Source organism: Triturus cristatus, chromosome 3_1 (assembly GCF_964204655.1).
Source record: "Triturus cristatus chromosome 3_1, aTriCri1.1, whole genome shotgun sequence".
Taxonomy (NCBI): domain Eukaryota; kingdom Metazoa; phylum Chordata; class Amphibia; order Caudata; family Salamandridae; genus Triturus; species Triturus cristatus.
The window spans coordinates 18979200-19004704 of record NC_140583.1 but is presented as its reverse complement, the minus strand read 5'-3'; the positions used below and the strand labels follow the sequence as shown (position 1 = coordinate 19004704).

Sequence of the window (25505 nt, the reverse complement as noted above, 5' to 3'; positions counted from 1 at the left end):
CCCCACTTGGGTATATGTGGGAGAGGCAGAAGGGTTGTCCCAAAAAACTGCCTCACCAGAATAGAGCACAGGTTTCAGACACGGTAGGGGCTCTGCATAGCCCCCTAGAGGTACACTGCTTTGGGGAGATATGATGGGCTAAGAATCTGGCCACATATCAGGAGCTCTTAGAGTGTGCAGCCAACTTGGGCTCTGGGCCAGGGCGCCCAGCCGGTTATATTGAACTCTTGTCATCCTTATAAGATGCTCTTCAAAGGCTGCTGAATGATCTACAAGGCCTTAAGGTCAAACAAACCAACTAACCAGGCACTGAACTTAGCATCTCCAACAACTGCACAACACTGCACAGGTCATACTTGAAATTCCAAAGATTACTGAAAAATGCACAAGGAAGCGGGACTTGTCCTACACTCAGAAGGAGATGATCTTACCACACACCTCTAATGTGAGCCAACTCTTCTTCAATCCAGAAAGAGTCACAAGACACCACTTGGGCACGTTCCTTCTACCCAAGACGTCATGCCGCACATTGCCTCTACCGAGACCAACGTAACAACTTGCGTGCCCATTTCTCTACACTCGCAGATTCCCACTAGTCCCACAAATGCACATTTTCAACCAGCTGTTCACAAGGACCTTCTCCTGGGTACCTCTTTTCTGGTAAGCAACGCAGCGCACCCCTCGCTCTGAGGAGGACATGCATTATCATCAGATGCTGCTCCTGACTGAGCTTGTTCTGGGTCAACAAGAGTGGAGGGGTGAACCAGAGGGCACGGTGCTCCGGGCTCGTGAAGCACCATCTTGAGAAGGTCCCACAATCCCAGGACTGTTAGATGAACCCTGTGACCTGTCCATCCAGTCAGGACGGCACTGATTCACAGAGAATGAACTACAGAAAGTGTCAAGTAGTGGAGTCCCCAACATGTGCATTCACACTCTCTCAAACCACCAGCAGGGTACCAGGTCGGTGAAACGCATCTATGATTGGCTAGCATCTTTTGTCCCAAGATAGGTTTATGGACCCCACTTTGAGTGAGAGCAGATGCGGTGACTGGAGGTGAGGGCACGTGGCCTATAATTGAGGGGCATGGGCCACGCCCCTATAGAAGGCTGCTTCTCCCTTGTAAATGGTTGGTTCTAGGTCAGGATATTGAGGCCTCATCTTCTTTGCTGGAACTAAGTAGTAGCCAACAGAAACATTCAATAGATACTACAATACACAGCATGTCTGCGACATGTATGAGGGTCGCCTGTTGTATGACTGCAGCTGTGCACATTATGAACGGACAGGTCAAAGCTGAGGTCCACAGGAACCCATAACTGTTTGCCACCCAAGATGGCGCTTCTCTTTGCGATCACCTGGTGATGTCGGTTTTAGAATTCTCAGCCTGTGTGTAACTATCTTCCACTTCTCCTCTAAACCAGTTTACCTGGTAGGAGGGGAGCTCTCAAGCGGATTACCTTTGTTTCTGAATAGGTTTCCTCTCCCTGTGTGAAATTCAACCCCCTCCCCCCGTTTCACATGACGAGACTGTCGCTGACGGCGAGAAGAGAGCGATCCTTTACACGAAGGCTAAAGTACACCACACCTGCACCAGTCAGAACCGCACTCCGAATGGGCCACTGGACAGGCAGCCTGAGAGATCTGGCCTGCAACAGCCGTAGGTGGCTCCCAAAGGATTGAGCGAGCCTTTAAACTTAAAATAAGTTCTGTCAGATCCTCATAGCCACAAGAGGAATAGAAGTACCGGCCCCTCAGTCAGCGCAGAGTTCACAAGATACCTCCCCAGTGTGAGGTCCACTTCCACTGCCGGAATGATGCTCGTTGTTGTGGTATTTACAGAGCAGACCTACTGACAGCTGAAGCATTGATCCAGACTTAAGAGCCAGTGGCTACTAGTGTCACTCTGGACTACTGAGGATGGCGCCGGTGCCCTGTGGTGCCTCGACTGCAGTGAACCTCTAGGACAACAAGTGGGTCCCGAAGCACGCACCTGAACCTTTTAGGCACCTCGGTTAGCCCGACAGTGGGAACTGATACACCAAGTATCCCAAAATCAAAAATGGGAGACCGCTTGGGCCCTAACTAGTCTAAGGCCACAAGTAAACTGGTCTATGTCCTCAACAGACAACAGAACACCAAGGGCATCGCTGGGACCACCTTAAACATCCAGCGGGTGGTCGTGTTGTTTGGGTGGTGAATTTATTGGATTAGCTAGATTTCAAAGACAGGGAGGGGGGTCTATCCCAGTATTGGGACGATACAGGTGGAAACTTATTCTCAGCACCCTTTGGGTAGCATGGTGATACATAAAAGTATAGCCTGGGTATATGATGCTAACAGAGATCTAAAAGCTTCAAAAGAGAACGAACTCCTCTAGAACATACCCCGTAAGCGGACAATAGGGGGTCACCATAAACTCAAAATGGAGCGCCTAGCGCGAAGCCGCTATGAAGATGGTTGAAACTTCGACCGAGAGGTGCTAGGCCATCCGTATCGGATGCCTACTGATGTACATGCTAGCAGAGAGCTTTTCTTTTGCTAAAGTACAGCAGTGACTGGACACCGATGTTCATGACAGTTATTTACTGTGCAATTCTTCAGAGCTTTTAACCCATTCCACCACCTAGAGTAAGCCTTGACTGGTCCTCCTTGCTGCCCTCAGAGAATCAAGTGAGTAACAGGTTATGTAGGTGGAGCGCATCAGCATTGCAGCCCCAGGACACCAGTGGTGACCCACTACACAGAACACTGCCCAGTAACAAAGAACCACCCCAGGCCTCGAAATGAAACCAAAGAGTCAATCTGCAGATCCTTGTCCAGCAAAATACTTGCTCAATAACATTTAAAAAGTGTGTTACAGGTTTTTGCTGAATTTTGCAGCCACCATTAAAGGAAAAAAACAGAAAACACCTCCCAATTCAAGAAATGTGCTTTTTTGAGTAACAACGTGCAAAATGTTCTTAAGTGAGGTCCTGCAATCTCGCACATTTGTCGTCCGTAAAGACAAGAGCTCGGCAGTCCTGAATTCCCGAATCAGAGTCCATTTCTAAAAGACGGTAAGTGAACCTCTCTGCCTGTAGTCCACTTTCAGCATGTTACAAAACTTGTCGAAGTGTCATTTTATCTAAACAAAGATTTGTCATAACGTCAGGGGACGAGTCTGCCACAAACTGTGTGATATCCATGTTTAAAGCCTTGAAAGCAGATGTGTACGATAAACATGAACTCCGAGTTGACGTATTTCCACCTTGCTGGTTTAGACCGGTTACATCTCGGATTTTGGAATGGCCCCACTGGATTTTTGCAATGTAGGCTAAAAAATTCAGTGGTCAATCTTATAATAAGCCCCTTGAACAGACTCCTGAATTGGAGACACCTTCGACCAGGTGATCACGGGAGGTCCTCGACCAGGATGTCCCGAGAGGTCCAGCCAGACTGCAGAGCATACTCGGTTATGGTGAGAGTCGATATGGCGATAAGTGGTTGGGCCCGGCTGGTCGTGTCTTCCTTCTGAGGGAACTCTCTCCCGGCTGAAGTCTGGTCAACAGAGCTGATCCGCTGTGAGCAGGTCTGTGGTCACAGGTCGCCAAGAAGCTCCAGAGGCAAGCTAGCTATAGCATGGTCTCAGTGTAGAGCACAGAAGGAGCTTTAGGATGGTAGAAACATCCTAAAGATATTAGAAGGGCTACTTTATTCTCGCTGCTATCAACATGCGACTGTGTGGTCATTATCGTATACTAAGCAACTGGATGAGACTGTTGAAATAAACACTCAAATATATACTTTCGTATCTAGTGCAATGCTGTTACTATCCCAGAAAGCAGTGACACCACACCAGCAGTAATGCTCAGCCGGGTGTGTGGGGCTATAGTAACCTGGACGTCTTTACTCCCTGATGGTGCACGGACCTCAGTCCTTGCTCCCATGGATGGGGAATTCTCACCTTGTAGACCTGGGCCCTGGACCCGGGATACGCAGGAGCAGACAAAGGATCTTGGGGGGTGAGCAGGAACCATGGTATCCTGTATAGAGCGCCCTATGGTCTCAGCACCAGGCCCCAGGCCCTAGGAGGTCGTGCCTTCGCAGTGGCCATGGCTTCCTCCATCAATGCGATGTCAGAAAAGGAATATGCTACTTACCAGTATGCATCTGTTCTTGGCATGTAGAGCTGCAGATCTGCACACTTTTGCATAGATCGCCATCTGGTGTTGGGCCCGGATGTTTGCAGTTTGTTTTTCCTCTTGGAAAGTCTTTGGAAGTCACGAGGTCGGTGACTCCTCCTTTGGTTCGTATTGCGCATGGGCTTCGGCTCCATCCTCCGATTGTTTTTCGCCAACAGGGAAAGATGGAGCGTAGTAATAACAGTGAAGAAACCCATGTGTGTTGTATCTAAATAAGATAGACTGGAACAGATACAGGTAGCCGGGGAGGCGGGTGGGCGTGTGTAGATCTGCATGCCAAGAACAGATGCATACTGGTAAGTAGCATATTCCGTTCGAGGCATATGAGCTGCAGATTACACACTTTTGCATAGACTATATAGCAGTTTCCAACCCTAGCGGAGACCACCGGTATCTGTTGCAGTGGTTTGAAATAGTGTTTTTAGTACAGCTCTGGCCCACACTAGCTTGCTGCTTGGTTTGCACATCTACACAGTAATGTTTAGTGAAAGTGTGCGGTGTTGACCATGTAGCTGCCTTGCAGATATCATCTAATGGGATGTTCCCTAGAAAAGCCATTGAAAGCCCCTATCTTTCTTGTAGAGTGGGCTTTAGGGGGAACAGATAGCGTGCGTTTTGCTTTGTGGTAGCAAATCTGTATGCATTTTACAATCCACCTAGCTAGCCCTGATTTACAGATGGGGTTGCCTTTATGTCGTGGAGAGAAAGAGACAAACAGTTGCTTTGTCTTCCTGAAAGGTTGTGTTCTCTGGATATAGTAAAGCAAGGCCCTTTTAACATCCAGTGTGTGTAGAGCCCTTTCTGCAACAGTTTGAGGTTGCGAGAAAAAAAACGGTAATTCTACCGATTGGTTTAGATGCAAGGGAGAAATGACTTTGGGTAGGAATTTTGGGTTAGTACGGAGGACAACCTTGTTCGGGTGCATTTGGAGAAAAGGTTCTTGTATAGTAAGTGCTTGTATTTCACTGACCCTTCTAAGGGAGGTGATGGCTACAAGGAAAGGTGTTTTCCATGTGAGGAATTGCAGTTCGCATTTATGCAAGGGTTCAAAAGGCAGTCCCATTAGCCTTGTGAGAACTATATTTAAGTTCCGCACAGGTGAGGGTGGTACCCTGGGGGGAATTATTCGTTTTAGGCCTTCCATGAAGGCTTTAATAGCAGGCACTCTGAAAAGTGATAGGTGCTGTCTGTTTTGTAAGTAAGCGGCAATTGCTGCGAGGTGTAGCCGAATGGATGTATATGCTAGGTTACATCTTTGTAGGTGTAATAAGTAGCATATGATGTGCTGTATGGATGCGTCTAGAGGGTTGATTGTGTTGTTATGGCAATAAACAACAAATCTTTTCCACTTGGCCGCGTAGCAGGCTCTAGTGGTAGGACCTCTAGCTTCTCTGATAACATTCATACAGTCGGGGGGGAAGGTTAAGGTATCCGAACTCTAGGATTTCAGGAGCCAGATCGCAAGGTTGAGCTGAGCTGGGTCCGGGTGTCTGATCTCTCCATGGTTCTGGGTTAGAAGGCATGGTGAGAGGTGTAATTTTTGGTGTGGCACTACTGAGAGTTCCAGCAACGTGGTGTACCATGGTTGTCTGGCCCATGTTGGAGCTACTAGGATCAGTGTTAGGGAATGCTGTTGTAGCTTTCGCACCACTAATGGAATTAGTGGGAGAGGTGGAAAGGCGTATGCAAATGTGCCTGACCAGTTCATCCATATCGCATTGCCTTTGGATAATGGGTGTGGGTATCTGGCGGCGAAGCTTAGGCATTTTTTGTTTTCGTGGGTGGCGAATAGATCCATTTGTGGATGCCCCCACATTTGAAAGAACGGGTGAGGAACTTGCGGGTGAAGTTCCCACTCGTGGATCTGCTGCGTCTGTCTGCTGAGCAGATCTGCCATGGTGTTCTGGACTCCTGGGACATGTTGGGCTAGGAGAAAGATTTTGTGTGGAATTGCCCATCTCCATAGGCTCTGTGCTAGTTGAGAGAGCTGTGGAGAGTGTGTGCCATCTTGTTTTTGGGATGTAGTACATGGCGGTCATGTTGTCCGTGCGGATAAGGACTGCCTTGCCTAAAATGTGGGTGTGAAAGGACTTTAGGGCTAGAAAGATTGCCAGTAGCTCCAGATGATGGATGTGGAGTAACTTTTGTTGAGGGGTCCATGTGCCCTGCACTGTGAGGTGTAGTAGATGAGCTCCCCAGCCGTAGAGCGATGCGTCTGTTAGGATTATCTGTGGAACCGGGTCCAGGAACGGTCGACCTCTGGAAAGATTGGTGGTGTTCCACCACTGCAGGGAGCGATGGGTGCGCCGTCTACCAACACCAGATCTGTCAGTTGCCCCTGGGCCTGGTTCCATTGGCGCGCTAAGCACTCTTGGAGTGGACGCATCTGGAGTCTTGCGTGGGGCACTATGAAAATGCAAGAGGCCATCATCCCCATCAGTTGCATAAACACTCTTGCTGGGAGGGAGTGTTGAAGTATGAATTTTTGACGCAAAGCCTGAATGCTTGCGATCCTTGCCGGATTGCGGTAGGCAATGGCTTTTGAGGTGTCTATGGTGGCACCGAGGTATTGCTTTATGTGGGATGGTGTTAGTTGGGACTTTTAGTGGTTCACCGTGAAGCCTAGTTGGTGAAGTAGCTGTATTGTAGTGGCAGTGTGGTGTACACATTGGTTGTGGGACGCGGCTTTTATCAGCCAGTCGTCCAGATACGGGAAGACGTGAATGTGCCGTCTTCTGAGGTGTGCCGCCACTACCGCTAGGCACTTGGTAAACACCCGTGGTGCTGTTGTGACCCCGAATGGGAGCACCTTGAATTGGTAGTGTTGCCCGTCCACTACGAATCTGAGGTACTTTCTGTGGGCATGGTGTACCGGAATGTGAAAGTACGCGTCTTTCAAGTCCAGTGTGGTGAGAAAGTCGTTCTGGGAGAGGAGCGGAAGTACCTGCTGAAGTGTTACCATGTGAAAATGGTCCGAATGTATGTATGTGTTTAGAGGCCGGAGATCTAAGATAGGTCGTAGAGTCTCGTCTCTCTTTGGTATCAGAAAATATAGGGAGTAGACCCCTACATTTTGCTGATCGTGGGGAATCTGTTCTATTGCGTGTTTTTGTAGGAGGGAGATCACCTCCTGTTTTAGTAACGTGGAATGTTCTTGCGACATTGGGCGTTGCCTGGGTGGAATGTTGAGGGGGGGGGGTAGATGTGAGCTCCAGGCAGTACCCTGAACGAATAATTTGGGTCACCCACTTGTCTGATGTGATGGACTCCCAGACGTGAAGGAAATTTTGTAGTCTGCCCCCGACCGGAGTGGGATGGTCTGGGTGGAGCAGGGGGAAGTCATTGGGTAGGCGGTGTGGCAGAGCGGGCGGTATTTGTTTTGCCTCTGCCTTTGCTATTTCCTCTATATCCGCCTCTTTGATAACCTTTTGTGAAGGTGGACTGAGGGGATTTGTAGGACGTGGACGCGCTATCTGAAGAGTAGCCTCTGCCCGTGCCCCGAAAGGAAGAGGAGCGAAAGGAGCGTCTAGGAGGGTGTGACTGTAGGGCTCCCATAGATTTCGCCGTATCGGTGTCTTTTTTCATCTTCGAGGGCCTCATCTATCTTTGGACCGAATAAATGTTCCTGATCGAACGGATGGTTTAATATGGAGGCTTGTACCTCGGGTTTAAAGCCTGAAACTCTCAGCCAAGCATGTTGACAGAGTAGGACACTGGTGTTAATGGCCCTGGAGGCTGTGTCTGCTGCGTCTAAGGCACAGCGTATAGAGGTATTGGTTATGGTCTTACCCTCTTGGATTAATTCATTGGCCCTATTTTTATATTTTTCTGGGAGATGGTGCATGATGGTTTCTAGTTCATCATAATGCGCTCGGTCGTATCTGGCCAATTAGCGATACGCCATATATTAGCTGCCTGTGACGCAGTGCGTTTTCCTGATGCGTCCAGGAGCTTTGATTCCTTGTCAGGTGGTGGTGCTTCGCCTGACGCCTGGGAATTTGATATTTTCCTTGCGGTGGATACCACTAGGGAATCCAGTGGCGCTGGCCCTTTGATGTAGGCAGGATCTGTGGGGGCAGCTTTATACTTCTTCTCTATGCGTGGGTTGAGGACCCTAGCCCTGACTGGGTCTTTAAAAACCTCTGGCTCATGTTTCATTACCCCCTTGAGCATAGGTAGTATGGAAGTAGACCTATGTGCAGTATCAAAGGTGTCTAGCAGGAAATCTTCCTCTACTGGGTCAGTGTGAAGCTCTACCCCGTGATAATGTGCCGCCCTCTGAAGTAGGTGGTGAAAACCTAGTGAGTCTTCTGGTGGCGATGGCCTAGATGGATATAGGTCATCTTGTGGGACATCTGGAATGTCCGGATTATTATAATCATCCCAGGGGTCTGGGGATCCTGTAGGGGTGGGGTCTTGTGGCACATCTGCTGGGTCGTAGTATGGTCCCCCTGATCATCATGGTCTGGAGACTGGGTCGGAGAGCGATGAGGCAGGGGTGGAGAAGGTGGAGGGGGTGGAGGTGGAGAGGGTGGAGGTGGAGAGGGTGGAGGAGGCGGAGAAGGCACTCTGAAAGGGGAGGTAGCACAGTCCTTCCACTTTGGAGGTAGAGGTGGAGCTGGTTTGTCCAAAAGTCTCTTTTTAGAAGACAGTGCCAAATGTCCAGTTTTTGGATCCTTGGTAAGTGTCTTTTGCAAAGGATCCGGTGTAAAATGTTCTTGCGACACTGGTTGTTCGGTCGGCGCCGACGTTTTCAGGGCAGACGGCTTCTTAGGCTTGTCTGTGCCGTGCTTTTTGGGAACCTCCGATTTTTTGTTCGGTGCCGAGACAGGCTTCGGCGCGGGAGTGTCGGTGCCGAGGGCCTTATGATGTTTGGTCGGCACCGAGAGGCTGGGTTTCGACACCGAGGGCTTTGATGTGGAGCTCGGTGTCGAGGTAGAGGCCGATCTTTTCTTCGGTGCCGAAGGGTGTTTTTCGGCACCGCTGGCAGGCTGGCTTAAGCCCGAGCCGCCGGAAGGCTTACTTGGCTTCGTCACCGGGCCCGAAGGTGGGGTGTTCGAAGCAGTGTCTTTGGTCTTGCCTAGGCCCGAAGGCAAAGGCGTGACCGAAGCCTTTTTGGGTGTCGGCGCGGGTGTGGGAGGGGGTATTTTACTCACGACCCTCTGCGCCAGGGTGATGTCCTCCACATCCGAGTCGTCGGCTTCGGAAGCACTGACTAGGTCCTCTTCGGTGTGCTGGTGTCCCGGAGCTTCGACGTCGTCCCCGAAGAGGTCGACTGGAACGGAGGTCGAGGAGTGCGCCATTTTCCGTCTGGCCCTTCGATCTCGAATAGTCTTTTTGGATCTAAAAGACTTGCAGGCGGGACAGTCTCGAGCCTCGTGTTCAGGGGAGAGGCAGAGGTTGCACACCTCATGAAGATCGGTGTGGAGGAATTTGGACCCACATCGAGGGCACTTCTTGAATGGAGTTCTTTCCATCAGCCCGGACCGGAGCCTGGATAGGCCTGAAGGCCGCCGTCGATGACTGGAATCGAAGGTGCGTCGAAGAAGAAGGTGATTGAGGAGATCAGTATCTAAACAATGCCGCGGAGAGCGAGGATTCCGCATCGATCGTCGAACTGGAATGTTCGGAACCGGAGCGCGAAGTATTACATCCGAGCCCGATGGCGGAAAAAAACAATCTGAGGATGGAGCCGAAGCCCATGCGCAATACGAACCAAAGGAGGAGTCACCGACTTTGTGACTTCCAAAGACTTTCCAAGAGGAAAAACAAACTGCAAACATCTGGACCCAACACCAGATGGTGATCTATGCAAAAGTGTGTAATCTGCGGCTCATATGCCTAAAACATAACTCATCCTTCTGAAAACTTACCTCTTCTCTACTTCCCAGTCCTCTCGCTTTGCTCTTTAGTGCTTTCTATTCGTCCATTCATGCGGGAGGGATTGGGTGCTGCGCGGATCATCCACGTAGAGCTCATGGGTGACGGGAAACATGCTATGACCTGAAGACGAGTGTTGGCGTCCTGTATGAGCTGCAACTGCTGCACGAGAGATGACAAGTGCCACAAGGCTGGCAGCGACATTATGATCCAGCTGTAAGTGCTGCATGAGATCTAGCCCAGGGGCCCCAAGGCCATCCAAAGTGCCCCGTATGAGCTGTGACTGTGCATGAGGTATGACCCAAGTGCCCAAGGCTAATCAAAGCACCCCGTATGAGCTGTGAGTGCTGCATGAGGTATGACCCAGGTGCACCAAGGCTAAAAAAAAAGCGCCCCCTGTGAGCTGTGACTGCTGCATGAGGTATGACCCAGGTGCCCAAGCCTAACAGAACGGCTCTGTAGGAGCTGTGACTGCTGCATGAGGTGTGACCCAGGTGCCCCAAGGCTACCAAAAGCGCCCCGCATGAGCTGTGACTGCTGCATGAGGTGTGACCCAGGTGCCCAAGGCTAACAGAACCGCTCTGTAGGAGCGGTTACTGCTGCATGAGGTGTGACCCACGTGCCCCAAGGCTAACAAAAGCGCCCCGCATGAGCTGTGACTGCTGCATGAGGTGTGACCCAGGTGCCCAAGGCTAACAGAACCGCTCTGTAGGAGCTGTGACTGCTGCATGAGGTGTGACCCAGGTGCCCCAAGGCTACCAAAAGCGCCCGTATGAGCAGTGACTGTGCATGAGGTATGACCCAGGTGCCCAAGGCTAACAGAACAGCTCTGCAGGAGCTGTGACTGCTCCATGAGGTATGACCCAGGTGCCCAAGGCTAACAGAACCGCTCTGTAGGAGCTGTGACTGCTCCATGAGGTATGACCCAGGTGCCCAAGGCTAACAGAACCGCTTTGTAGGAGCTGTGACTGCTCCATGAGATATGACTGACGTGCCCCAAGGCTAACAAAAGCGCCCCGTATGAGCTGTGACTCCTGCATGAGGTATGACCCAGGTGCCCAAGGCTAACAGAACCGCTCTGTAGGAGCGGTTGCTGCTGCATGAGGTATGACACAGGTGCCCCAAGGCCAACCAAAGCGCCCCGTATGAGCTGTGACTGCTGTATGAGGTATGACCCAGGTGCCCAAGGCTAACAGAACCGCTCTGTAGGAGCGGTTACTGCTGCATGAGGTATGACCCAGGTGCCCAAGGCTAACAGAACCGCTCTGTAGGAGCGGTTACTGCTGCATGAGGTATGACCCAGGTGCCCCAAGGCTAACAAAAGCGCCCCGTATGAGCTGTGACTGTGCATGAGGTACGACTCAGGTGCCCAAGGCTAACAAAAGCGCCCCGCATGAGCTGTGACTGCTGCATGAGGTATGACCCAGGTGCCAAAGGCTAACAGAACCGCTCTGTAGGAGCTGCGACCTCTGAATGAGGTATGACCCAGGTGCCCAAAGCTGGCAGTGACATTCGCTGATCGGATCAGTCATCGCTGCAGCCCTGGATCAAAGCATCGGCACACACTCAGTCTGCACTGCATTCGATGATGCGAGAAAGGCCACATGGTGAGTCCTCTCCACGCCACCACTGACGGATCCACCCAGTCTCAGTAGCACATAGCACCAGGAGTGACTGTACACTTCACAAACCAATAAATACACTTACCTGACCAGCACTTTCTTGGTCTGATGCAGACACCCCAATCATCATCGCCTCCCGTACACCCCCAAAGTCCCCTCACAAACGGTCACGGATATTGTTATGAAGGCTGTTAGTGTTAAGAAGCTTTCAGCCTCCAATGCGGGCTGCATGCAGGTTCTAGTGCAAGGAACCTCACGTCACATCAAACCATCCACTGCAAACTGTTAGAGGAAAACCTAATGTCATTCATCTGTTATCAGGGCGTGAAGAGCTTCCCTTTTGTCTTCTCTGGGCTTCCTTGTCGTAGTATCCCTGACTTTGCGACCCTTGGCTGTTTGGCCATTCCTGAACTGGCTTCGCATACAGAATGATCACCGACACTTGAATCTGTGGAGGGATTGTATACAGAGAATATGGGAATTTTGAACGAATGTTTATGTTATTCGTTTTGCAGTCCTGATGAAGTCTCAACGGTTTATAGTGACCATGATGAAACACGTGTTAGCCTCTGGAATTTGATATTTGTGGACCCACCATTGAAATAAGGTACATGTAGGGCCAGAACGTGACCACGCCTGATTGAGTTCCTCGTGCCTCGGATATGCTTGGAATGGTCTTGATGCAATCTAGCATTTACAATGAGCTGAACACACGAGGCTCATCTCCAGCACGTTCAATACATTCCTCATGGTCAGCGACTGAAATGTCTGTTAGAGGAATTCGCTTCTGAGAAGCATTCCTTCCCCTCATGATCGGTTTGACAGTACGCATTGTATCCAATGTTGCCCATAGAAAGGTTTCATCCTCTTCGGGGGTTGGTGAGAATGTCTTTTTATGGACTGTACAATCCAAGCGACAAACAGTATTGACCACTGTCTGTACATCTTTGGGATTGCTGGAAAGACCTGCGCTTTGCTAGCCAGTCGTGTAGAGAGGGGTTAACATGATCTGCTTAAAGTTTTAGATTTGCTTCTACTATCGCAAGTGTTTTTGTGATCACTCTTGGAGCAGATTTGATTGCAAAGGGTAGAATTCTGAACTGGTGACGCATCCCTTTCTTAACACAGTTGCGCTGTGCGCATCGTGATGTGGTAACGTGTATCCACTGTCAGGGTCTGAATTCATTGCGCCTTCCTTACGTTCTGTTTAGGGAGATGGACACTGCCTGAACTACAAGTTCCAGAAGGCTTTTAGAGGGAGGGGTGACGTGGTATATTAGTCAACTATGCACGAACAGCGTGCGTAATTCTTGCTGTTGAAGACTGTTTCACTATGCGGCTGCATGGTTTCAGATTCTCCGTTTGGAACGCAGAGAGTTTGAAGTGGATCTGAGAGAGCAGACGCTGCCTGCTAGTTCGCGCAGGGTGAGCCGTTGCGGTTTACGTGCCGGCCCGTGGCTGGTGGTCTGACCGGAGTCAGAATACTCGGCGGCTGCCAATGAGGGAAGCGCTCTTGTGGGGAGTCTTTTGTTTTTCGTGGCCGTACTGTACATGGCAAAGAGGGAGGATCCAGGCACTGCTGGGGTCCAGGTGCTGCTGGGGCGGCCTCATTTAAAGGATCGACTTTGGGGAACAGGCACATCTGCGAGAAGCGGCCCGTCGAGGTATTTTCTTCAGTTTGCAGGCGCTTGTAGCCGAATTCTGTGTGTCCTGGCATACTGTGTTTGAATCAAAGGACACCTGTGTGATCTGTTTTCATATATTTAAACCAAGGAGATTATTGGTTTTTCTGCTGACTGTAGTTAAAGAGTCAAGAATTCTACATTGACTCTTTGAGGCTGCATTTCTGTTATTCTCTGCTTAAAGATCTCCTTGTGCTATGCATTGTATATAACTCAAAGGATCAAGGATTCTAGAGACTGCACTTCCGCTCCTCAGAACTATGAACTAGCGAAGTGCCACTTCCCTTATTTCTTTACTTATGCTTTTTATGGAGTTTTTATGGGAATGTGAAAGAAAGGGTATATTCTCCTCCAGTTTGAGAGCTGTAGCATTAGAGAGAGAGAGAGAGCGAGCGAGAGCGAGAGAGCGAGGAACACCGCGGCAGGCGGAACCTGTTTAGCAGGTACTAATCGCATCAGTGAGACCCTAAGCGTAGTCAGTGAGTTAGAACTGTACTAATCTCTGTGTTTTCTGTTTGCAGGTCTCCCAATCCCCGCTGTTCCTACCCCAATTCCTTTCCCTCGCTTGTTCGCCTCAATACTCTGTGCTTTTTGGGGTCAGAGTTGGAGATGTCAAGAGGTGGACCCCTGTGAGCATCGCCCGAATTCCGAGGAGTTCCTGTGGACGTTACATCCTCTGGGTGCAACGTGACAGAAGGTTGTTCTCTTCCAGTGAGGGAATCACCTGCTGAAGAGGCGTCATCTGGAACTCGTGTGCCTTGATAAATAGGTTTACAAAGCAAGAGTCCAGGACTGGGATAGGGTGTGCCTGTGATTGGAGCATTCCGAGTACGTGCCCGTGTCTGGTTCCTGAAATGGTGCGCCTTCTATTGCATCCTTCAATAGTAGTTCTGGAATCTCTTGTAGATGTTTAGTTGTTCTGTGATCTACCTCTGATTTATTTTGATTGTATTGTGGGAGAGTTCTTTAAGAATTTGCTAAAATATCTGTATTTTACCAGGTTCTGTAGCCATTTGTCATTACTGTTTACAAATGTAAATAAAGGGCTACATTCTGCTCCCATGGGCGCTGGACGTTGTAGGAGTAGTTTTGGTACGTCACTTGGTGCGAGTGTTGAGCCTACTGGAGTTCGACCTCTACCTTTGCCTCCCTCTTGAAAGGTTCATGTTTTCTGTGTGCTCTGCATCCATGAGCTGGTTTGGTGCATGAAAGGACCTTGCTGCGGTCTGTCTGCAGCGTGGTCCTCCCTGGCATCTTCTGTTTGGAGTGGTCCCGCATGTACACCATCCTCTAACTGCCTGGGTTGTGTCAGTGCCTTTCTTACTGCCCTCCAGAGATTTATCTAGCTTGACTATCTAGAATGTTGGCTTTACTTCAAGTTCAACCTCTGAAATGAGCAACCAAGGACTTATTAAAAGGACTGCACCAGCTGTCAATGGTCTACTGGCTGTATTAGTTGAGTCTAGAGCAGTGCTTTTTCCTGTATCCACAGTCTTCCCCCTACTTTCTGGATTTCCTCTGAAATGTGTCTTCATTTCCTCCCAATGTTAGTGCAGCATATCTCCTCACCGAAGCATTCAAAATGGCCAAGCATCACTGGCAGCTGATGTTTCTCTTCTTCTCCATAATTCATCTCATCTTATACCAATGTTTTTACTGGATGGAGGGCTGTGTGTTTATGTTGACGGTGCTCTCTTCGTGGCTGTAGCTGCTATCAAAATGTCCACTTCTACATGCGATATGATATATGGAGGTGGTTACGTAGAATCCTATTTCTTCTGTATTCTTGGTATTTCTTTTTGTAACGCCCTGAACGTCTCAGGATCGTTTAACAGACACGATAATGAGAACGCAACCACTTGTGAAGGTTTAGTTATTTTAATGAAGGCAAAAATAATACAAGGAATAAACAAAGGTTATAGTCACTGGAATCCTCCAGGCTAAGTACGTTACCAGCCCACAGCACGGATGGTCCTAACCGTCCTCTGCATATACGCCGATCCCAGCGTATGCCAACAGAGGGCAGAAATGAAATGGCCGACAATGCCAATCGGTAGGCTGTGAGGGGCACGAAGAGTGTTGGGGAGAATCGAGGAGTCAGGGAAACACCCAGCCGGGGTCTCTACCTGAAGGGAGCAGCCGCTCAACCTCTTCCTCAGACTGCACCGGGACGCGGAGTCACCTCCTGGTGATGCGTCACCGATACCCCAATCACAAGCAAAGAAGACTGAACCGAGAGCAGCCGCTCGATCGATCCTGTGGACTTCAGAGTCTGTAACGCGGCAAACACCTCCTGGTGTGCGTTACAGCTGGCAGTCCCTGTATCTCTGGTCGGGCTGGGAGTTACGACTCCAACCAGCAAAAGCGCCACTGCGCTTTGACTCAGCCGAGTCAAAAAGCGAAGCTCAATGGTTATCCGGTAGAGCTTCCGGGTCCTTCACAGGTGACGATGGGGCAAGACACGGCCCAGGGAGTAACGACTCGACCTACCTCCGTTCTTGCCTTACTGGAGCACCACTCCGGAACACTGCTCTTCACTAAGCAGGTACGTCGGTGTAAACACAATATCCGACAGCGTTGTACCTCCCGGTTCCTCCCTTTATAGGGCGTGTTTTCCTTGAGTTATGTAACAGCTCTCCTGTTTACATAAGGGCGTGTTTTCCTTAAGTTATGTAACAGCTCTCCTGTTTACATAAGGGCGTGTTTTCCTTGAGTTATGTAACAGCTCTCCTGTTTACATAAGGGCGTGTTTTCCTTGAGTTATGTAACAGCTCTCCTGTTTACATAAGGGCGTGTTTTCCTTCCCTCGCATGACAGGAATTCTTGACACTTTTCTTGCTGTGACCGGGTTTAAAACGCCGCCTTTCCTTGCTGAACTACAGCTGGCACGATGGAAGGAAATTGGGTTTTCTGTTTATAGAACTCAGTCTTTCGACTAGAAAATTAGCAGCCTCCATGTCTATATTCGTTTGGACCTTATAAGTGCCCCCTGGCGACACTCTGGTGCAGTGATCTGTCATCTGAGGGAGAGTGCCTACTTGGGTAGAGACTGGTTACACCAGGTCATATCTGATCTTCCTCCTCCAAGTCTAACCATACGTCAGGGTCTTCTCAATATGATATACATCTTGGGCGGCATCCACAGAATTCACTCGGTCTGTGCTCCTCTTCCTGAAGTTGGGGTGTAATTTTGTCTTTGTTTCAGACTGCGAGTCCTCTCTTTAATTAGCAACAGCTTAGGGATTTTATAATAAGCTAATGTGCCCTAAAAGCTCAGCATCTTTCTTTCATTCTGATATTTCTGCATTGAGAGTCATCTAAATCTTTCTAGCATCAACTACCTCCAGTGATATTTTGGGGTTCGGAGGGCTCATCTCTGCTGATAGTTTGCTTTTAGGTTTTTTAATTCAATCGTGCTCTGAAGGTCGAGTTATGGACTTTTCTTTCCCTTATCAACCTTGATTGATTTTGGGTGTTGGGTATGACGTTTCAACTAAATTCAATATCCTTTTTTATAAAGTTCTTTCAGCATTCTTATTTGTGCTCCATGCAGTTTGTTTCCATTTTAAATTTCGACTTGAATTCAGTCCGCTTCAGTGGTCTCGCCTTGAATGTTCTCTTAACGTATTGATGGTGACACTGTAGACACGAGGCCCTTAGATTTACTAAGAATTCCAATGGAAAACGGTCTTGTTGCGCAAATATTTTTGATTAAACTATTTTGAGGTAAGACTCTGAATTATGTTCCCCTGGAGCCTCCTCCAAATTATCCTCCTCTGAAAAAATCCTGCCCTTCATAGAAACAGCTTCTTTAATTTGTCATTTTGATTGTACCATCGTTACGTTTGTCTAACATGCCAAAATAATGTTGTCCCTGTGTGTTGAAGTCTAATGAAGAATTGTAATACCTCTTCTTTTAATCCAAACTACAGTGACCTGGGAGGCCTACCACACACACTGGGTGTCTGTTTGTCCTGACTGCGAACGACAATGTGTTTGTGACACAAAATGGCATTGAGGAGACTCAAACCTTTCTTCCCTGTCCATCTTCCTCAGAGAACTTCCGTCCCTGTCCATCTTCTCGGACATAGTCAAAGCGAAGGGACCAGAACCGATCTGGGTTCAGTGCAGTTTGATCTCCAGCGAGTACCATCCCTCGAAGTTGCTATCAATTTCTCAACGGAATTTCCTCATTACTACGAAACTCTCCTCATACACCTCTGAACCCAAACGCAGAAAAAGGAATCCAAGATAGAAGTCACACGCGGGGCATTGTGGTATTTGTGTGGGTCAGAAGGGGGTAGACCCCTAGTGGGCGTGCACCATTTGAGTATGGGTGAATGTGCACACCTGTTGTGTCTGTACTGTTCAGCAGTGCCTTTGGCTGGATGAGTGAACTCCTTGTAAAGTGTCTCCTCGTCTGCTCCTCCTGCGTGAGACAGTCATGCATTAACTTCACTGCCATGGCTACTCACAGCCCTCCTCTCTCATTCTACAGCCAAAGCTGCAAGCTTTGGTCTGGTACTTTTACCATGGATGCTGGGAAATAGCCAAAGCCCTTGACAGGACTGAAGCCCAAGGGGGGACTGAAATTAGGACTTCACTCTGCACCTGCCACAGGTAGATTAAAAACTAAGGGCACTCTCTTGGCGTGCGGAGGTCGCTCTCACCAGTATGCTGAGCGCACTCCCTTGGTGGAGGATGGAGCAGAAGAAACTGTGTCCAAGGACAGCCTTTGATTGGTTATTAGGAGTCAAGTATTGTAGAAAGAGTCACTCCCCCACCCTCCCACCTCAGAGCTTTTATTAAGACAAACTACTGGAAGCCCTAAACACAACCGTTGCAAGTCCCATTCACACGCGGGGCGCGAGTCCCTTAACGTTTGTTAAAGGTTTCCCAGATCACATCCTGTTTGATAGAAGAGTTAGGCAGGGTCCAGTTCTTCATTCATCAATATATTCATTCTCCTGACCGTGCCTTTACATACAAGGCGTGACATGGGCTGCGTGAGACTTGCGGAGATGTGTAGAGCTCGCATGCTTGATCGCTTGCACACATTCGGTGGCGCCTCAAGCGCGTCTACGAGGCTCATGCGCTTGCACAAAATAGCAAATCCTGTCAATCACAAGCAGCGCGCCAAACACAGGAATGTCACAAAGCGAAACAAGGACATTTAGCAGAGATCTGGATGTCTTTCAGGTTCCTGAACTCACTGGCCAAATGCTGCTCGCCTATTAACGCAGCAAGCATGTGATTCTTACCCCAATCTCTAGCCCAGAACACCTCTAGTCTACCATTGGCTGACTCTTGGGGTACCTTCTGGCAGTCCTAGCCTGGCACTGCTCCTCTAAGCACCTGGTGCCTAGATTTACAACTTTGGCATGTTGTTCTAGCCTCCTTATCCGTTCACTCGGAGTCCTGCCCTGGGTTCTTACTTAGCTAGATTTGCCCTAGTCTTACATTTTCTACCAGTCCTTCCATATTTTACCCCACTATTCTTACAACGCTCTTATCCACCAGGGTCTGTACTATTGTTTCTTAGTTTTGCACATTTCTCTCACTCACTCAGTCTTGTAATATTCACCTATTCCCCCACCGCTCAGTACTCAACTATTTGTTTATTCCCCTTGACTTGCGCTTTTCTCTCCCATACCTATTCCCTACCTCTACTAGTCAGGACTTCGCTACTACATTAGACGTGCTTTACCCTACTGGCCCAGCCCTGATCTTACAAACGTCTGACAGTCCCCACATCCAGATCCCTCCTTTTTGGGTACAGTGTGCTTCTGGTCAGCCGCTTTGGGTGGGGTGTGGAGGTTAGGTGTCGGTTAATAACCGGTTAGTGCATACCTGCTGCAAAGCTGAGCTCGTCGGCCTCCTGGCCGGAGTAATCATAAAGTGCTCGCACGTGCACGCCGACTACCTGAACATCAGCCTCCTGCCCATTGGCGTTCGGGTGCTTCTTGGGGGTCTCCTCGTCGGACCACTCCGAGCCATCATCTCTGCTGACGCTGCAGGGGTCAAAGAGAAAGAGGGGTTCAGACTCACATCAGTGAAACCAAGGCAGGTTAAGGTCACCCATCACCGGCAAATGTCTGGAAAAGAGGTTGGGGGGGCGGAGGGGAGGGGGAGATCTGAAATATAAGGGGATAGGTGTTGGAAGAGGAGGATACACGAAGTTTTAAAGAAAATCGAGTGTAAAATAGAGTGAACATGGGTTTGTGAAATGGGAAATAGAATATTCCTCTTTAGAATCGCCCCCCAATAAAGAGGAATCGAAGAGCCTAGAGGCCCCACCCTGTTCTAATCCCCTTCCTAATAGGGTGTCTGATCCCTCAGGGAGCCAAACAGTATGTCAATGCAGAGCAGCTGCTTAGGAAACAAACTAGACTTCCCGCCTTGCCTACATCTTCCTTGAACCACTCCATGACACACCACACCAGAACCCGCCACATCTCATCAGACGTCCCTGGGAAGGACAGCAGTGCATAGCAGCCTATACATGAGCAGTTCCAAGTCCTTAAGATGCTAAATTCACAACCTATCCAATGATGCAGATAGGGTGACACAGGACTCCCACCCCCTCCCCCCTTCCACTGTTCTTAAAGATGCTGCAGGTACAACTTTTCACATGCGTAGCAAGATTCTAGGGGAGTAGAACTCTTCTCCCTCCCCACAAGTACACTCTGTGGGACCAATTTAAAGACTCATAAGTGATGGTACCCAGGACCATTACTCCTGCCCCAGGTCAGTGCCCAGTGTGGGCTGGGCATGGGGGATGTCGTAGGGTACCTTGCATCCAGTCCACTCAGTGTGGGCTGGGCATGGGGATGCCGTAGGGTACCTTGCATCCAGGCACTCAGTGTGGGCTGGGCACACGGGATGACGTAGGGTACCTTGCATCCAGGTACTCAGTGTGGGCTGGGCATGGGGGATGCCGTAGGGTACCTTGCATCCAGGTACTCCGTGTGGGCTGGGCATGGGGGATGCCGTAGGGTACATTGCATCCAGGTACTCAGTGTGGGCTGGGCATGGGGGATGCCGTAGGGTACCTTGCATCCAGGTACTCAGTGTGGGCTGGGCATGGGGGATGCCGTAGGGTACCTTGCATCCAGGTACTCAGTGTGGGCTGGGCACACAGGATGCCGTAGGGTACCTTGCATCCAGGTACTCAGTGTGGGCTGGGCACATGGGATGCCGTAGGGTACCTTGCGTCCAGGCATTCAGGGTGGGCTGGGCACGGGGGATGCCGTAGGGTACCTTGCGTCCAGGCACACCGTGTGGGCTGGGCACGGGGGATGCCGTAGGGTAGCTTGCGTCCAGGCACACCGTGTGGGCTGGGCACGGGGGATGCCGTAGGGTAGCTTGCGTCCAGGCACTCCGTGTGGGCTGGGCACACGGGATGCCGTAGGGTACCTTGCATCCAGGTACTCAGTGTGGGCTGGGCATGGGGGATGCCGTAGGGTACCTTGCATCCAGTCCACAACACGGACATAACCAATACTTCATCAAACAGCGGACATGTTTTGCGCTTTGTCCTGGTTTTTCAAGAATGTAATAATAATGAAATGGGGGTACATGACAGTACACACACCTATCTGTCTCGATATCCTAAAGCGCCACTTACAAATCTTCCAGACTGTGTTTTATGTGAACATTTAAAAATACACATACACTAGAGATTCAAATATGTAACATCTTTATCAATCATTATGTGGAAGGCACCAAAATTATTATTAACATACTTAATAAAATATTATATATGAATATTAAAATATTCATTTCACTTTTGAAGAAAAGCTGATACTATTTGACCAATCAGAACTCTTGCAGTCCATCAAAAATCCATTGAACTCTATCGCCTTTTTTATTGGATTTTGTTCACATTCTTTTGAGTGGCCTTTTCTCCAAATGATATGTCAACATTGGTAACATCTGATCCTTCAGGATCTGTGGTTTACCATCCACCCTCATGTGTAGAAGATTTTGAATTCCTACAAAGTTAGATTGAATGTCATAAGCAGCCTCCATTTTGTAAATTGCGCTACACTAAATGTACACTGGATTCCACGCTAGGAAGCGTCACCGCAAGCGAAACGATTCCGGTGACATTGATTTGAAGATTAATTCTCTCAAAAACACAAAATTAATGTTTATTTTAAATTAAGCTATTTGACATAATCCACCCTAGATATCTATTATTCAGATTGTGAGGTAATCTGAATTAACTTAAAGATAAATTAATCATTGGACACTTTGATGTCCAGAACACAGACTCAGATGATTTTTAATTTTTAATTAAAAGTTGTCAAACCAGTTATGTTTATTGACTGGCAACCTACAAAGATTGATACCATAACTGAAAGTATAATACAAAAGGATAGTTTTCTCACATTACATGAGATACAACAGCACCAATTCTGAAACAAACATTGGCAACGCCAATCGGTCTGGGGTTGGCAGCCAGCGTTTTGGCTTTGTGAACACTTATTTTGCCATGGATTTAATAAAACATTGCTGTGGGAGCTGCCAGCCCTTCACCAATTATACATTTAGAAAAACTAAATGTGGAAAAAAGTACAAATATATATATATGGTCTTTATAAAAAGCACACCTGAACATGCTTGTCCCTGGCACTAAAGGTAACTACTTTGTGTGTTATGTGCCCCTTGTGAAAGAGCAGAACTCTGCCACTCCCAGTGAAGTTATCCAATGCTTTAAGTGGGTGACTCACTGCCCCTTGCCGTAGTGGGCAGAAGAAAAATGTGAATGACACTGTAACAAACCAGTGGAAAAGGAGGACCGCGGAACGTCCTTATAAGCAGAATTTGACTAATGCCAGACGGAATCTTAAGATTAAATATGCAACTTCTATGGGTATCACCACTGCACCGCTTCATAGATGCAAGACTTGAATCGATTCACATTACCCAATATTATCTCAACGCGAGTGCATGTGTCCACATCTCCTGATAAACCCGCAGCCCAGCTTTGAAAATGGTCTATTCTTGTGGTTATTTGGAATGCAATTAAAGACCACGTGAGCGTAAACGTGAAGAAGGAATTGTCACGGATGCTTCGCTGAGACAAAGAAAAGTTACTGTGGATCTACCCAGAGGACGGAGTAACAATAAAAGGAACAAAATGATCTGCTCTCAAAGCCTACCGGGCAGAAAGGGCTCAAATTTATTAAGACATTCAATTATTTGTGAAAATTTAATTTACAGAAAATTCTTAAAGTATCGATTTGACCCCGATAGGGGGGATCAAACTCCCTTCTGCGTTGTATCACATTAGAGATGTCTCATCAGCAGAGCTTCACATATTTATACCTACAAAGCTCTCGTGTTCTCTCATCCTAACGCTCTGTCATCGACCGATTATTCATTAGACCCTTATGTACAGCTCCATGTCCGCAATCATGAATTAGTACAGATTTGGAAATACACAATGTGTTATTGGACATTTTACCTATGAATTCTTTAAGTCGTTGTAGGAGTGAGACATACTAGGGTTACTGGGAGGACAGTGGAGTTCACAGGCTGTGGCTAGCTAGGATTAAATGATATATACGTTTGTAGGATCTCTCAATCGTTCATGTGTGACGGGCATTATACGTCACAGGTTAAGATTAGAAGGAATTACTTTTCAGTCATAAATCAACATTAAGATGGTCATTTAGAGAAAAAAGGCACTAAATAGAATATGAACGGAATCAAATAAAAATAGAATAAAGAAATGAAACGGACCACTGATATACATTGCAGTGGTCCTGATTGGACAAACTGTAAATACATTTTGGTTTTAAAGTTAGTGAGTGCTTCCTTCGAATAAACGTAATATATCATTCTTACTTTCTTATTAATTGCCGATCGGCAGTCCGACATGCTACAGAAATATCAGAAACTATCCTCAGTGAGGCTACTGACATTGCCTTCCTTGCAGAAACCTGGCTCAATGATCACTCGACGGTGATCCTTGACTTATTCAACCCCCCCCAGCTACTCCATCATTAGGAAAGACAGACCTGACTGAATAGGGGGTGGACTAGCTATTATCGACAAAAATGAAATCCATCTGAAAAAACTCTGATCTTTCAACTTTTGAATACCTTGGCGCTGAACTCACCATTCAGGGCTTCCCACCGATTAGACTACACATCTACCACCCTCCTGGCGAACCTCTTCTCTTTGCTGATGAATTAGTCTGACCATCGCCTCATCCTATTTAAGATTGCTTCCAATGCCCCCCTTCCCCCTACTATTAACACCAAACATGTGAAATGGACCAGAAACCTCAAACAAATCCCCCCCGGTATTCTTGAAGCTAAACTCCAAGCTCAACTTCAGCCCCCCCCCCCCCTCCCTCTGTTCCATAATGCTTACGAACTCACTGAACACTTCAATAAGACCATCAGTGACGTCCTGGATCTAATTGCCCCTCTTAAACTGTAGCATCAAAGAAAAATTCATTCCAAATCTTGGTTCAATGCTGAACTCAATCATGAAAGACGACAACTTCGACTGGCTGAAAGGACATGGAGACAACACCCTTCTCCCCTCCATCTAGCCCTCCTCAGTTCGCCTATAAGAAACACATCTTCTCTGAAAATGGAAACCTTCTTCCGAGGTCAACTTAAGCATACAAAAAATAGACCCAGAGATTTTTTAACATTGTTAGAAAACAAACGTCATCTGCCCCTCCAGAGTTGTTAGCTTCAACAGAGAGATGTGAGGAAATTGCTAAGTTTCTCTCGATCAAAATCGCCAAAATTGACCAACCCTTCCATCTACCTCCTGTCCCAACCAGTCCCCCATATATCCTTAACGTTCCCAATGACACGCCCCCTTCTTTAACTCCACCTCAACCACTTACTCCTCCCATTACCTACCCACCATAAATTCTCCCAATGACAACCCTACTTGCGTACCTCTGAAAAACAATGCTTCCTGGCATAATGTTCGCCCTATGACTGAGCTCCAAGTGTTCAATATTATTTCTAAACTAAAACCAACATCGCATACAAAAGACCCTCTCCCTTCTAACCTTGTTCATGAGCTTAACCACATCATTGCCCCTGTTTGGACTAATATCATCAACTTCTCCCTTGCAACTGGTTGCGTACCCAACTCCCTCCAACTCGGTCAAATCACACCCATTCTAAAAAATCTCTCTGCTGACCCCAACGATCTCAACAATCTCCGGCCCATCTATAACCTCCCACTTCTATCTAAAGCCCTCGAAAAATGTGCATTGCTCCAACTGGATAAACACATAGGTAATTTCAATTTACTGGACTCCTTCAATCCGGCTTCAGAAAAAGGTTCTAATACTGAAACCGCTATACTAAACATTGTTGATGACGTTCAAGGTTCATTCGACAATGGTGAGACCCGCCTTCTTATACTCCTTGTCCTCAATGCAGCCTTTGATACTGTTAACCATTCTACCTTACTGAATTCACTAAAAGCTCACTTCGGCCTTAATGGCCAGGTCCTCAAATGGTTCGCTTCGCTCCTTCAACATAGAATGCAACAAATCAAAATCAAAGACTGCCTCTCCAATCCTACACCAGTCTCCCTGGGTGTCCCTCAAGGCTCCCTCTCTCTCTTTAACCTCTTTATGGAACCCCTTACCCTCCTTTTGAAAAAGGCTGGTATCAATTGCCACCTATATGCCGATGATACCCAACTCTACTACAAGATTAGATCCCACACAAACATAGTTCATCTCAACAACCCCCCCCCCCCCCCCCCCCCCCCGAGTATGATCGAAGTCTGGTTCTTCTCTAACCATCTCAAACTGAACGCTAAACACACAGAAATTATCCTATTTTCTCCAAAAAACAACTGACTCCCCATCCACAGCTGGATCTCTGACCTTAATGCCCTCAATTTCTCGCTCTCCGTATCCAACTCGGCAAAATCACTTGGTTTCACTCTTGATAAAAACCTTTCTCTCAATGACCATAAAAAAACACGGCCCAAGGAGCTCTTTTTACTGTCCCACACCTCAAGAAAATCAAGTCCTTCATTCCATTAGATGACTTCAAATGGGTTGTACAATCTCTAGTTCTCTCCAGACTCGATAATGCCAACGCTATCCTCACCGGAACCCCTAAAGTACACCTAGCTC

The 25505-nt window shown here is 48.1% G+C and overlaps 1 protein-coding gene across 18 annotated transcripts in view; it reads right to left on the bottom strand.

Moving 5' to 3' along the window:
- PACSIN3 (protein kinase C and casein kinase substrate in neurons 3) overlaps positions 1-25505 on the bottom strand; it is a 339753-nt gene that overhangs the window by 21613 nt on the left and 292635 nt on the right. For 10 of the 18 annotated variants that reach the window (XM_085646611.1, XM_085646617.1, XM_085646612.1 and 7 more), the window contains one exon: positions 19220-19380. In XM_085646611.1, coding sequence (XP_085502737.1) covers positions 19220-19380 — 161 coding nt within the window. The remainder of the gene's footprint in view (positions 1-19219; positions 19381-25505) is intronic. The other 8 variants (XM_085646623.1, XM_085646621.1, XM_085646624.1 and 5 more) reach the window with 1 other exon arrangement.